Raw genomic sequence first — 16,418 nt, forward strand, 5'->3', positions numbered from 1 at the left:
TAACCTATAACTTTGAAGCAACAAAGTAAAAATGATCATATACTGTCAGCTGTTGTTTATAACTTGAAACTATAGAGTAAGATAAATCAAATTTTGTCAACTACTGTTACACAGAACAAAAAAATCATATTCTGTCACCTGTTGTTAAAAAATTGAAACTACAGAGTACATGGAGTAAAAACAATAATTATATTCAGGTACCTTCTACAACTTTGTAATATAACTACTAAATCAAATATTGTCATATATGCACATTGCATATGCATATTATATTTGTGAATTAATTATTCTTATAAATCTTTATCCAACACTTCTCTGACGTTGAAAACAGTAAACAGAATGAGTGTCTGTTCGAGGTGTTCTTAAGAAAAAATAAAAGAGATCATGATAGTTTAGTCATTTTGAATCAACTGAATAATAAATAATAAATAAATCGTTATTATTCTAGTCTTGAGCAATATGCGTTTCCTATTAAGATATAAGTATGTGAATTCATACTTTAAATGGGATATAGGTCCGGCTATTTGACACCGCTACGGAGTTTTAAACCTTTCAATCCTGAATGCAATTTATATATTGTAATTTTTGTCTGTAAATATTGAAGAAGAAATAAATAACCCTTGAAACTAACCACGAAGGAGGCCATATGTTATCTATTTTATTGGGGATGCGGTATTCATTGGCAGATAAACACCGGCTATTTTCTTTTTTGAGTATATTGAAAAAATCACCAGTCGTATTAGAAAAAATGAATAAACTTACTTTTGTTCTATTGTCAGCTTCTCTTGGCTTTTCGTTTTACCAAAATGTTTAAAGTTGAATCTTGACAACTCTTCCGCCAACCGTTTCTGAATATCCTGCTCCAAATGCACAGACTGACGCCTCTCATTAACAGTCATCACTTGTTTTCGTTTTGCTATTTCTTGATCAAGCCAATTCTTTTTTTCAATGTCAATACTACTTCTTCTGTGCGGCGTATGTGTAGCAGCAGCATTTCGCATAACATCTTCAGAACTCTTTACCTTTTTAAAAGCATGAATCTCCTTGTTCGTCATAAAACCTGTCTTTTTGTCGGCATTATACAAAACGGACATTTTAATACCAGTATCAACACTTTTTCTCCTTTCTCTCTGGGCCATAAGAGAACTACTGCGCCCAGAACATACACTTTGCCGTCTCTCTTCCTTTATTTTGTGCGCTATATCAAATCCTTCATCATCTGAATTTAGCTTAGTCTCTTTGCTATTTACCCGTTGCGTATTGGTTTGACCTTTGTCCAAACTAGGTCTTCTGTTCTTCACAACTGTCATATCTGCATGGTGTATCCCGCCCTTCTTGACACTATTGGTACTTTGTCTTGCACCAGATAGGTGTTTATTGCCTTCCGCCGTTTTGATTTCCATCATCCGCGTTGTTCCTTTTTTTATTCCTTCTTGTATGTGTAATCAAAATATCTTATTTACATAGAAAATGTTGACTTATCAAAATCCTTTTGTATATCAAAATGTTAGCTTATTATTTTTTTCTTTACGCAATTCTTCTTATAGTTTAACAGCGTTTATATTTTAGCGCATATCAGTGTAACATCTAGGATAGAATCTCGGCGTCCTCTAATACGCTTTTTAAAGCGGCACCATATATGTATAGACTTATCAAGTTTCGTCAATCTATAATAATTTGTGTTTTCGTTATAAAATATTAGATTTTCTCTCCTTTGTTCTACTTAATAAAGTATTCATGGAACAGAATGGAAAGATAATAACCAGATTTAAAAGAATAATTATGTCAGCTTGGTCTTTAAGATAAACAAAACAAATTAACGTGAGAAAATAAGAAAATACTTAAAATTGTCTGAGGTATCACTAACTAACAACACTTAGAATTATGAATAAAAGGAAATATTTTTTTTCTGATTGAGATGCTGGAGTATGGATGCATAATAATATATAAAAACGAAACAGTATGACCAAACAATTCATAGAAATAAGCTAATCTAGTTGCACTATATCTGACAGTATGCTCATTATTTTCATTGTTAGTTTGATTTGCATTAGCAATATATTTCAAAATATAGAATTCTAATGCAGAAAAATTGATAATGAAAAAGAACAAGGATAAAGAAAATATACAAACTGCCTAAAGTACAGATAGTTTGTCCCACTCTTTTATCAATTCTTCGTTACCAATTACATAACAAAGGATACTTAAAGACATGCCCGGGTGTGTCACGTGAGATATAGATTGGTTTGTAAAGGCAGAATATAATAATATACTGAAAACAATTATAACAAAATGTAAAGTTAATTTGACTTTCGCCTGTACGCCTGGGCATTTCGTTTAAGTTTCATTTCAAGCATACTTTATTATTATCAATAATATTTATCCTATCTAATATAAGAGTCGTTGTATAATATTTTGTTTTTCTTTAATTTCCAAAAAGTGATTGTGAATAAATTTTTTCCTTGTTTTAAACATGAAATTAACAAAACATATTAATGATAGTCAGGTTAAGATAGCAACGAAGGTTTAGCTTGCAAAAGTGAAAAGGGTCCTAAGAATTTGAGTCGTATTTGATTTTGAATAACTCCCAAATGCCACAGTTATTGTGGTAAAAGGGTGATTTTATATTTTAGTTCCATTCTGAAAGCAAGCATACGATATGAGTAAGAAAAACAATTGAAAAAAAAATCAAAATTTTCACTTGTTGAAACTACAGCTTTAACAAACGGATTAAAACACTAATTACTTCTTCATTTTTCAAGTGATTGATTCAATACTTAAGCACCGGTGTAGTGGGTCGTTATAGGATTAAGGTCGTTTTTGGATTATATTAACCGAGTACGCAATGTTTTCGCAAACCTATAAGCCCGATTAACCCTGAACTTAAAGAGACCGAAAGTGATTAGCCTTTGCCACCAGTATAGAGCCAAGCCAGCAGGCACATCAATGTAGCCTGACCAACCAAGCTCTATACTGCTGGCAGCTCAATCGATAATGGAATTTCTTAAACTTATAAAAGACTACTCAAAATTTAAAACAGGACAAATTCATAACACAAATGAAGCAGGTTGAATATTAAAGGTCGGACCTAAACTGGAACAGAAAGTTGGTGTTCATATAATTGCATACATGGGCTTTGATGATCGCATTAATATCACATTACAGATTTCATCGCCATATGACCTTAATAGTGTTGGAGCAACTTAACATCTAACCGTTAATTAAAGCAATACAGGAAATCATAATATCTAACTATTGTGGAATATAATAAAGAAAGCTAGTAACCTTTTTAAAACGACAGAACAGTCATATGTTATATTTTTTTTATTCAATAATAAAACAAACTATACCAATCTTATTGCATGAGAAAAACATTTATACTAGAGTATAAGCATAAATATTTGTCATATTTTAGTTTTTAACATTACCTGAGTATGTTCTTTCGGCAGTAAATAAGTAATTATATAAAACTCATAATTTCAACAATGATGTGTTTCATTAATAGGGTAGTTAGAATAAATGCGCATAGCAAATTGTAAATAAATAACATTAATTTAGCCAACGAATCCGGCATATCACTTGAAAAGGCAAAAGTAAAAAATGCAAACTTCGAATTTTAGGGATGAGTAAAGAGATATTGCGATCTTTGAACTATACTTACTAAATATATTTCAAAACAAACCTTAAAAGTTTAAAGTTATATAAATAAGATCTACACGTAAAATTTACTTTTTGGATGAATTTAGATTACTTTCCTTATGAAGTACTTTCCTTATGAAGTAAGTGTTTCGTTCTTTTCATTTTTTCTTTGATTAAAAAAAAAGAAAGAGTTCCTCTTCTTACAGATAGAAGATTATGTATTCCTTATATTTTCTTTACCATTGTAAGTTTCATAGTTTCCTCAAAGCACACATTTCATCCATGTATTTTTGAAATAATAGATGAAAACAAAACTTTTCAATAATATGCAAATAAAAAAAATAAAAATCTTAAGTTAAAATGTCAGACATATTTGCGCATAGTGCAAAATATGCGTAAAAAACTAAATAAATATACTTAAACATTTAATTTCATGACATTGTTTGAATTTTGACAGTAATATTATGGTATACGTGTAAAATAGTAAAAGCATATACTGATAATGAGATAATGATTTTTTTTTCAGACATGCACACATATATCAGCATAATGCTTATAATTTTTTATTGTTTTCGTATTTTTCGAATTTTAGTTTTGAATGTTTCATGACACTATAAGTATATAAACTAACATAAGTTAACATGACTGTAACTAAAACCTAAAATACCGGGAGAAAATTTTAACTTTATTTTCATCATCATCCATACTTTCATACGTGTATTCATTTTTTTTTCATATTGAAATGGCTTAGTTTATATACGAGTTATTAGTAATTATATAAGACGTTAGACACAGAGCACTTGTGTTTTTATTTAATTTATTAAATTTGATAAACGGAAACACTGGAAAGTTGGATGGATATGAAAATTGCATTTCTTATAACATTCATATATTGCATTTATACTTATTGTCTTATAAATCCTTTCAAGTCATTTACTTTAAATAATTCCCAGAATTAATTGCGATTTATCAATAGCTTTAATTTTTATGAAAGCTTGAAGCTTTTTTAAACCACTCTCGAATCTAAATACAACTGGCACATATGAGGAAACATGGTCGTGACCCACGTAGGACTCTGACTTATGCTATGTGGGTTGAGAGGTAGACATATTAACAACTACGCCACTGCATCCCTTTTAGAAGCAAAATCTTCTTACTTTGTAGTAATAACCACATGCTCGCTTCTCATCGTTACATTCGCGATGAACGACAGCACATGCTTTCGTATAGGCCTCAATTGCAGTTAAAAAATGTTGATTTTGGAAAGCATTATATATAGAGGGTATATACGGCAACGTGCGCTTATCACTACCGTCCATGAACAGCCTTAATCAAACAGAGCCTTTGGCGTTCTTTAGCGATTCCGATTTTCTCTATTTTAATAATATTTTTGGCAAATCACACCCTAAAACTAATAAGTTATCAATTAAGCATTCATCCACATAAGCTAATTCAATAAGCCTTTCATGGAAAATATTTTGTTCTACACATTCATTTGTCCGACAATTTGCTATGCGGATGAATGTTACACCTACAGGAGTTACTTCCCTTGATCAGTTCACAAACATAGCAAAGCGTAGCGTAACCGGTGCGAGAAAGTTTGATAGGATATTTTGCTTTAAAAGCATAGGGTACAGTTCTCGAGGTTTAAGAATTAATCAGATTCACCAAGTATTCAGACATTTTCAACTCCCATAAAATAAAGTGCATGTTCCAAATTCGTGTCTCTTTATTTACCGACAAGAACCATCAAAGAACCGAGAAAAATATCAAGAATAAACATTTTACAAATATCAGTTTAGTTTTAAGTACCTGTTACAGCATTTTCTTGTTTGGATCTTATCTAGAGACAACGTACCGTCACTTCCCTTATTAATGCGCGTTTTAAGATGACTTAAAATGCACAAAATAATAAAAATATAATAAAACATGTATTTGTGTTCGATTTTATTTTTTTTTACTTTCATTTCTGACTACACTGAGAACAGAGATATACTTATGCTTACATCTGTGATAATTGGTCTTTGTCGTGGAACTGATTTGCTTACAAAAATAATTCCATAGTTAGAAAAAAGAACAATAAATGAGAACAATTGTGATGGCTGGATAGAACGTTACATTATCCACATTTACTTAGAACAATGCAGGAGTATAACGTTACAAGATCCACAATTACTCAGAACAATGCAGAAGTAATGTGTAAACTGAACAAAACACAATTACCCAAACACACACATTTGTTTGACTTTATGAAAAGGAAAATAGTTTTAGAAATGACAAACATACCACAAAAAGCTGGTGATTTCTTGCAAACAAATATTTGTGTTGGACAAAAACGAATACATCTTTCAAATTACGGTGAGTACTGTTATAAGATTTATAAAATTGACTGATAACCATTTGGCAGGAAAGCAAGTTCAGATCTGCTTAGTTTTATATTTTGCCTATATCATAGCGAATTCGGGAGTTGAAATAAATTTTTTTTAGCGGAATAATTTTCCAAAAAAAATATTATCTTAAAAGGATTTGGAAAATTTTTAAAAACAAACAATTTTTTTTTATGTAAAAAAACATTTATGCGTCCCAGTCTTTCATATAAGTAAATTTTTACATTGACCCGTTTTCAGTTTTCCCCTTTCCCAAAATAAGCCCCTGCACATCTCAGACTCCGCAAATTCTGGAAAAAAAATAATTACAGGTTTTTAGTTATTAATGAATCTTTTCTTTATAAAAATAATTTACTTTTTTAATTGCCTTATACTTAAGCCAATCGCTGTATTTGTTATTACAGTTCTTATTGATCGTCATGATCTTACAATTTGATCAGTGCATTTACAATTACAAATTCAAAAAATCCTACCATTGAAGTCAATTTTGCCATCTTTGTTTGAGTCCGCCCTGTCAACAAGATCGTCAATTTGCTTTTTAGTTAGTTTGCTTCCAGTAACCGACAGTGCTTGTGCGAATTCTTCCCGTGTAATATGGCCATCATTATCTACGTCCAGCAGTTTGAATGATTCCATTAACTTCTCTGTTTCTATGTTTTCCTCTGTCATCTTCGTTTGCATCACATGAAAATACTCATCGAAATCTATGTAACCGTCATCTACATAAAAAATAGTAAAATAAAAAGAAAAACACACATGAAGTGTCAATGTTTTCTTTTTTCTCTGTACAATTTGCAATGTTCAAACTATATTTAGGAAAGAGATACTAGTTAAGAGTGCGATGTTGTAGAAAGGTATAAAAACGATAAAAAATGTTTTTTTACAATGCACTCGAATTCTCTATCTGCTTCACAAGAAAATAGTGTGGATGTGTTTGCATTTGCTTTTAAACACAAAATAATGGCAAAGACGGGAAAATGTTCCCTCTTTAACTGTAGTAAGAATTGGCAATACAGGCAATGCTTTCAATGTTATTTTCAGTCTGAGACAGTAGAAGAAAAGAGGTCAAACTTTGTGAATCTAATTTAAGGTATTCAATAGTATAATGTTAATTTATCGGTTAACTAACATACACATCGATGCTCTAGTATTATAAAGACGTAACTAGTAGTTACGACCTTATATGACTGATTCAGTTTCAATATCTGTTATGATTAAATTGGTCTAGTTTCCAACTCCATAGAAAGTATATTTAAGCCAGAAAACATCATAACGAGAACGAATTGTTAACCTACTCCCAATAAATATTTAATTTGAAACCAAGACTACGGATGCTCATTTCAAATTGATAACTATCAGGTTTTACAAATGTGTTACCGTTTTCGTCATGTTCCATCATAATTTCTTTAAGTTCGTCTTCGTCCGGATCAAATCCTGACAGCTTGTAAGCCTTTGCAATTTCTTGTCTTGAAATCTTTCCATCACCATTGTCATCCAGTGACGAAAATGATTGAAAAATTGCTGCCGAAATATGTAAAAGATAAGACCATAAACAGTATGAATGGTGGAATTAATGAATAATTGAATATCATTATTGATAGTCTTATTACTTATAATGATGATGCTTATGATCAGTCAAGTATGCATGTGCGAGGACATGATAATAGGATCGGCCTGCAATGTTGTAGAAGCTGATTATTACAAATAACCTTTACCTTTTTAAAGTATTTGACATATATAATTAAAGGGATACTCAGGCAAATGAATGACAAAATTTTAAAATGTTCTTATGACCTTAAATCACGCTAAAAAGGCATTTTTAAAATCCCAGCATGAATGACTGTATTAAATTGTACATATTTTGGGTTTGAAGCGTAAATATTTTTATATTATGTTGAACGAAATTTTAGAAGCCGACAGAATCACCATGTAGTTTTAAAACAAGTTTTGTGACTTGAACAAACCCTGGAAATTACAATAACAGATACTGTGTTTAATGTATGATTGAAACAAGTCTAAGTCATTCATTTGACATGTTCTTTAACGTTTCCAAAGTTAACTGTAACAATTATTGCGAAATCTCAACGCTCTAACCTGACCCACGTGAGTCAGGTTAGAAAACCATCCTTTAATACTTTATAATGAGAAAAGACTTGTTCCTGTGACTGTCTAGTATATTAATTTAGAGGACATTTACAGAATAATGAATGAAAATTTCAAAACGAAGAAATAAAAATTGTGCCTGTGTCTTCCGTTAAAAGCTACTTGTATCATGCTTATTTGCTGCCAAATTCTAACTTTATAAAAATAGATGTTATTGCAATCTGAAAAAAGACCAATTTGTCATTATCCAATATTATGTTATATTATATAAGGTAGGTATTTTTTTAATCTACTAACGGTTAAGCTGGAAAAATCGCCATAATCTAACATGTGTGCCAGCGAGTGTTTATCCAAAAATGTATCTTGTATACTTACATTTTACTTGATCCTCCCGAAGGTTAGGGTATTTCGCTATGTATGCATCTAAATTCCTAGAAGAAAAACATAGATAAATATTCTGTTAAATTTCTACTAATTAAGATATGTGTTCTATAGAGTACAAATAATGTAGAATATAGACAAAATATATCTTATATAGCATAAGTTTTATTAGTTAAAGTCTGTAACAGACGGGTCAATCCTGGTTATTTGGAAATTCTTTCAAATCAATTATATTCTAATGAAGTGCATGTACATATTCAAGTTAGAAATGATACGACAGTTATGGAAATACTTGAATGATACGTTCATATATTTTGCTATAAAGTTTCTGCAGTATTTAGAGCCACATAAAAGTGTCAAAATATTTGCATCATATGCTCAATACGGTAGTCCATATCCTAATTAATATTCATTAAATAAAAAAGAAACCTTAAATAACGCCCAAAATTGCAAAACTGAAAATGATGCAGGCTTTGCTTGATTAAGGCTTTTCTTATGCGGAACTGGAGACTGCAAGCTATCGTTCACGCCCCTTGCACCGTTTAATCAGAATTCAACAATTAAATATGAAAGTGGTGAAAATGTGAACTTAAAAACAATCATAGATGTGATCATACGGCGATGAATGTGACTCGTTGTGCTATCCATGTAAATCGGTGTATCATCCACAGGTTAAAGATGCCACAAACGAGAAAACAATGGTCAGAACTAAATAAAAATGGAGTTTTGAAAGGTTAGATGTTCAGAAGTTTGCGTCGCACAAACAGCCACCAAATGACAGAACTCAACAAATCTGGAGGATGGTTTTACAGTATTTTTTATAGGAAAATTGGAATAATACAACAAAAAATAATAAACAGCCCGAAGGAACTACGAAATACAAAAAATCCCATAAAAATGTCATGCTGATTGAATGTACGCAACGATTTTGAACATCATCCACAAGGTACTAATAACAACGCTGGTGTGACAATAAAAATGAAAAAAGGGGGAGACTTTACTTACCGCTGTTCTTTTACATTTTGTCCTTTAATATTAAATCTTGACACTTCCTTTGACAATTTTTTCTGAATCTTTTTCTCCATCTGCACAGATTGTCTTTTCTGTTCAACAGTTTGCACTTCTTTACGATTTCCCATTTCCTCTTGTAGCCATGATCTAGTATTTCCAACATTGTTTGTGCTTTGACGTCTTTCAATGCCTGTTTTAGCTTTCATTTGTCCGGAAACCTGTATTTGACCATCAGTACCTCTTCGGCCTGTTTTACTTTCAACAGGTTTGCTTTTCATTTTTCCCGTCGAGGAAGCCATGGCAAATTGTGTTTTGTGTTAATTATTAAATATACCTTTATTTAAAAACTGTTATTTCTGTTTGTTAAACGACAGCTCTAACTTTCATCCGTTCAAAAGAACGCCGTTTATCTCATTTATACTTAGCACTTAACACTTTATGGTTTTCTTAACAAACGAGTACTTTTAATGTGACGAAATCCTTCATTTGCAGGTCATTGCATTTTGCCGGGTTTAATCTAACATCAATTAAAGCGGTAGCGTCTCATATGATATTATGAGTATATAACACTTTCATCGTTATAACACCAATGCCAGTGACCAACTGAATTTCGAAAGTATTTATTCAATAATGGTAACAGTAACGATTGATGACAGTTATAATCATACTATGAATAGAACTTAACTTAATGTGGTAAAAGTTTATGGAACTGCTAACAAGATTGAAATAAGTATGCTAATAGAGTGTCAAAAACTGCAAGATAACATTTATTACATCTTAAATAGCGCGAAGACCTGTTAAAAAAGTCTTCATTTTCTGGAATCATAACGTACCAAATGAACAAATTGAAGCAATCTAGCGGGGTAGTTTCATGCAACAGTCTGACAATTCTTAAGAAGGTTGCTTTAGGGCATAACATGTCACAACGCGCTTCATATATTAAATGTTCCAAATCCTTATGTGATTATATAGGCTGTTAACATATTAAGGTATTTGTTGGATTAAAAGGATTAGCCATGTCCAAACAAATTTATAAGCTACAATAACCTGTTAGCTTATGCTATATTTGAGTAATAAGTGGAACAAGATTGGACATTTTTATAAACACCTGTCAGCTTTAAATGTTTGGGTGGGGGATTGGCAGGTGCGTGTGTGCGAGCGTGCGTGTATGGGGGGAGGGAGGGGGTAGTATTTAGATTAAAGGACGAATAGGGGGGGGGGTAAAGCACGGCAAATGTTTAAAGCAGCATGCAAACTTATCATTTACGGTTAATTTATTTGCATGTCATTTGTAATCATTAATAAATATAAAATAATGTAAAATCTTCATTTGTTATAAAGATTCTTTTTCCATGTAGATATAAAAGGTTTACTCTGCCACTCATGTGCTTGTATATTTATAATGATAATCAACATTTTTCCTCGAAACATTGCAAGAGTTCAAACATATTTGAAACACCTAGATATACATGTTGCTTTGCATATTTTAATACATGTAGTTACAAAACTAAATCTATAATTACTCATTTCCATTTGTACATATTTTATATGGTTACGCATTCAATTGTCACTAGGAAATGTAACAAAACATATGAACATTATGACAATACCAACTTTTTCATAATTTTTTCATAATGAATGATTGAAAATACCAACATTCTAATACACAATTAAATCTTACTTAAGTTCAGATCCTTTAATGCTTTACCGTGTAACGTTATTTAGGATCTGCTTTTAATTGCATTTCAACACATAACGAATAGTTTTATCTGATGACCGGTGTAAAAACAAATGCAGTTCTTCTACAATTTTCAGGGATAAGTCCAAGAGACAGTATGTATACCCAACTGCTGAAACAATAGTCATCCAAATGTATCTTGTTTTACATGTTTTAATGCCGTTACCAATCTTTTTCACAGACAGTACTTACAAATTCTGAAAATGCAAATAATAAGATATTACTAGATTGTTGCATTAACTTATTCGATTGTATAAATACATGTACATTTTGTAAAACCTTATTTGACACAGATCGCTTCAATACGCAAAGCAAAAAAACTATGTATTTATCATTGATATACATAAGAGCATACTAAACTTAAATGAATTCAGTTTGACTCATTTAGTCATCCCTAAAAGGACAGAAATTATTCCAGGTTTTTGAAAATCTTTAACAACAAATATCAAATACCAGTTGGTATATATTTTTTTATCTCATTTGTATCATCTTATATAGTAACTTAACTAACAACTGAAGTATTTTTTATTTCGGAACGAGAAACTATAAGAGCTTTATTTGTTTTATGAAATTTCAAGAAATTTATAGCGTTCAAGACTAACCTTCAAAACTTATAACACCGTCACCGTTCTCGTCTGCTTCTGCAACAAGTTCGGCAACTTCTTCATCATCTAAATATACACCTGATTCTCCAAACGCAGCTTTTATTTCGGTTGCTTTTGGACAAAAATATAAACTTATTACTATTGTTACATAATCATGACCACATTCCCATATTGACATTAAAATGGTGAGTTTGAACTTTTTTTTATACATTTTTACAAATCTTGCAAAGAAATCATTTGTCAAACAATGGCAGTTTTAACACGTTATCATAAATAATTACATGCATATTAAGTAAGAAACACCCGTATTTGTTTGAATCCACTCTAAGCTTAATTCTCAATTATACTAGCATAAATGTTTGTAATATTACTTAAATTTGACACCATTATTCAAAAGTATGACATTTTTCAGTTCAATGACATTTCGTTTCAATTCAATTACACGATTTGTTATACAGATTCAATGATAACACACCAGTTATGTAACCGTCCCCGTCTTTATCAAATTTACTAAATGCATCTTTCAGTTGTTTGTTCTTGTAATTCGCAATGATAAGCTGATGTCCTACCAACCTCTCAAACTCATTGTATTCAATGTACCCACTGCCTGGAATAGAGTTACAAACCATGCCAAAACTTATTACATACAGTATTTCTAAAGTTTCGTAAAACTAAAACGTGGTGACACACAATGTAAATGTTGGTAATTTACAATAAAATATTATGTTCACATTTAAGCATTCATGAGTTCAATTTTACCTTAACCCTACAGAATTTTCCATCTGAATTTATCCATATTCAACTTTTGGAATGCCCATGATCAAGTTTAGGTATATAAAGTTGAAAACCGTAATTAAGCTAGTGAAAAGTATAGGCTGCATGGAGGTTATACTGATGGCAAAGGCTATTCACTTTCTGCTCCTGCAGGTTAAGGACTGCATTTTGTTTGCTGACTTGCACTCAAAACATGCTCACATTCAACTATGTTTCAGTTCAATTCGAGAGCAACATCCGTCGCTATGATTGCGGAGACTTAATGATAAGGCAATGAAAAAGATATGACAAGAAAAAGAAGAAGAAATTTCAATTCGGTATAGACACAGCTTGCACTATTTCATTTCACCTATACTTGTTATAAGTAAATGTCAACAATTTTTGCCCAATGAAATGTGTTTAAATATGCACAAAGTTTGACCCTACCGTCGATGTCGGCTTCAGCTATTATTTCTGCAAGTTCATCTTTAGTGAGGAATATTCCCATTTTGCTACAGGCTCTCTTCAGTTCTGACTCTGATATCCGTCCATCAGAATTACAATCTATCAATCTGAACGTGTCTTTGAGAACTTGAAAATGAAATACATAGTAAGATATAAGTAATATGTTTCTTATTACATGTATATACGCTTAAGTAATGTTATGCTTTTTGGTGCACTTGCAGAATTAAAACGTTGTTTCATGATAGGATATACTAGCTGTTTTGGTACTTTTGATATTTTCTGTGGAAGTGATTATTTATCTATATAAATACATATAAATGCAAAGACATGTCAGCTGAAATGCTACTTACATAACATTGTAGGTTTATACTATGGGAATAAATGTTTTCCGTATTCTGTATTCAATACAATTCCGTTTAATATTATGAAAACATTTTGAGACTGGTTGTTTAACATCTTCGAAATAGAATGGGTTACAAGAACTGTTTAGGTTAAGAGTACCTCTGACTTGCTTCTTTGTCAGGGTTTCTCCCGTGACTCGCATAGCTTCTTCCATTTTGTCCGTCAGTCTGTCGGCAAATTTTGAAAAATATGAAAAAAAGAATGCTTTGAAAAAAGTGAATGTACTTTAAAGTTTTATATTTTGAAGCAAGTGCATTTACTTAAAAATTGAATGTGAACATTTGGCTTTTTGTATGTTTTTGAATTAGAATAATGAAAATGTCATTTTGCAAATTTCCATACAAAAAGTTATAAAAATGAAAAATCTCGGGTGATGTCTTATATTTGCTATACATACATGCTGAGATCAAGCAAAAGGAATATAAATTTAAATGCAGTGAAATTAACTTTTAGATTAAATTAAGACTCATATGAAATTGAGAATTATGCTGTATCTACATAAAAATATGTATACAATTTATCTTTTTTCTATTTTTTTTTAAAGATTAAAAGCCAAGAAAATCGCTTACCTGATACTTTCACACTTCTTTCTGTTTGTCTGTGAAATTTACGATTGACCAATGCCTTATTTTAAATTTTCCATCTTTTTCTGTAGTTTTATCTAACATTCAGATATTTTCAGTAAAGATTAAATAAAAAAACTGATTAATAAAATTGTCAAATATTTGTGCGATTATGTCCGTTACTTATAACAGAAATAAATACTAATTAAAACTATTGTTGCTTAACATAGTCCAAAATTTTCTTTTTCGTACCTTGCTTATACGTCTGTTTACTTTTGATATCTGACAATTAAAAATCCAAATATGTAATGTTTTTATACACTTATAATTTCTAAAACAATCTCGGATGATGTCTTATATTTGCTATATATAATGTACTGAAAAACATGTCTAAAGGATTATAATATCATTATATTGAATATATATCACGCTTCGGTCTTTAAAAATCATGATTTAAAGTTGTGACTTAAAGATAAGTATGTAACAATGTAATTCGATACAGTGCAAAATGATGATAAAAAGATAGCATCTAATTATAAACAAAAAGAAGAAACACAAGATCTATATGCTCAATGATTGAACTCAAGATTTTCTTTTATGATTAATCTTTGGGATTATCATCCACGTCAATCAAAACTCTGTATGGTTTATCTATTATATGTAAATTTTATTTGTTTTTAAATGACATATTAAGTCAACTGGAAGAAAAGCAGGGACGTAAATTATTAAAACTTATTGTTTGTTCTGACTTTTTAACTTTATTCGTGATATCGTATGATTGTCTGATTTCTGTGTTAGAGATTGAGTTTGTATACCGTAATTATACAGTCGAAATGCGATGGGTCGATTTCGAGAATAAATTTAAATGGGTCGATTTCGAGAATGATATTGACAAAATATGTAAAGTGTTCCGTGCGACCCATCCGTATGGATGATATGATATATCAGGGTACAGTCGACTCCGGTTATAACGAACTCAATGGGACATTAAAATATCGTTCGTTATATCCGAAGTTCGCTAAAAGCGAAGTAGCAACAACTTTCTGACTTGTTTGGATGGGGAAATTTGCCGTGAAAAAGCCATACTCTTCACTGGTTACCTGTGTAACCGGTATTTTACTGCAGCGGTTATTTAATGATTATTTAATGCAGGGCATTTTATTGAGCAATATATTATGTACATGGTACATAAATTTATTCATGTATTGTCTATGAAGTTCTTACCATTTGTTTTCTTTTGCTATTTGTTTATTATCGTTTGGTTAATATTGCAAACACAAAAATCGATTTACTCGGCAATTATCGGGCATTTACATCAATCAACTGAGGGTGTGAAATACAAATTTTCCGTAACAAGTAGGAAATTATGTTGTGAGAACAGTTTTTTCAAATCTTTATTCCCTGAAGCCATTCCTGTGCAATCATTCGATTGTTCAAATTATCGGATAGTGTTAAGTTCGTGTACTGATCCTAATCGAGCGCATCCGATATTTCAATATAACAGTTTGTTATAACCGAGGAATTTTAATGTTTTCCGTCATTTGGGGCCTTGAAAAAATGGGTTCGTTATAGCCGAAATTCGCTATAAGCGAGTACGTATAAAGCGATGTGATTAATATAAAATAAAGAAGGACTCGGCCGGGGAGTCAGATTTAGTTCGCTTTTAACGATAATTCGTTATAAGCGAGTTCGTTATAAGTGGAGTCGACTGTATTGGGTATGACATAAGTGTGTATGGAATATATAATTTTCTTAACAATCTTTCCTGTGGTATCAATGTAAGCAAGCTATCATCAAATCTTCAAATACAATGCATTTTTGAATAAATGTAATATTAACACTAAAATCCAATCTTTATACAATACCGGTAATAAGCTTTGAAAAAGATTACTTTAAGTTTAAAGTTATTTTATAAATTCGAAATACAAATCAGAAATCTATTGCAGTTGAAGTTGTACCTAAAAAACCATCAATAAGTCTTGCCAGGACATTTGCCATTAATTTATTCTGTATTGTTGTCCAGTAGACATTCCGCAGGAGCGGTAAAGCCCACAAGGGGACCAAATTATGAAATATAAACTAATGGTCACTTTAGATATCTCTAGGTAAAAACAATAATGTGATGGCCATAATTTATTGACATATGTCATGTTTTAATACTAAAGAAGCCTATGTGAATGTTGAAATTTTGTTTTAATGCACCAACCATTTGTTCATTTAGTTTAATATACACACAATTTTATTAAGTACAATTGTTTGGAAACCTATAATGTCATAGACACACTTTCAAATCAGTGTCTAGAACAAATCAGTCCTGAGCAATGAATGTAAAGTTGCTTGCTTGAGGAAACAACAGCTTGATCCTGACGGG

The 16,418-nt window shown here is 31.1% G+C and overlaps 2 protein-coding genes across 2 annotated transcripts; both read right to left on the reverse strand.

The window, feature by feature from the left end:
- Positions 1-6,485: 6,485 nt before the first annotated feature.
- LOC132721343 (uncharacterized) lies at positions 6,486-9,799 on the reverse strand. Its single transcript, XM_060705991.1, has 4 exons — positions 9,516-9,799; positions 8,505-8,560; positions 7,404-7,547; positions 6,486-6,745 (listed from the first exon to the last, which is right to left on the reverse strand). The coding sequence occupies exons 1-4, from the start codon at positions 9,797-9,799 to the stop codon at positions 6,486-6,488; spliced, it is 744 nt and encodes a 247-aa protein (XP_060561974.1).
- Positions 9,800-11,203: 1,404 nt separating this feature from the next.
- On the reverse strand, positions 11,204-14,419 carry LOC132718661 (squidulin-like). Its single transcript, XM_060702708.1, has 6 exons — positions 14,054-14,419; positions 13,584-13,651; positions 13,065-13,208; positions 12,340-12,471; positions 11,862-11,975; positions 11,204-11,456 (listed from the first exon to the last, which is right to left on the reverse strand). The coding sequence occupies exons 2-6, from the start codon at positions 13,636-13,638 to the stop codon at positions 11,422-11,424; spliced, it is 480 nt and encodes a 159-aa protein (XP_060558691.1). The 5' UTR covers positions 13,639-13,651; positions 14,054-14,419; the 3' UTR covers positions 11,204-11,421.
- Positions 14,420-16,418: the final 1,999 nt, after the last annotated feature.

Source organism: Ruditapes philippinarum, unplaced genomic scaffold (assembly GCF_026571515.1).
Source record: "Ruditapes philippinarum isolate M1 unplaced genomic scaffold, ASM2657151v2 ctg1952_1_1_1_1, whole genome shotgun sequence".
Taxonomy (NCBI): Eukaryota; Metazoa; Mollusca; class Bivalvia; order Venerida; family Veneridae; genus Ruditapes; species Ruditapes philippinarum.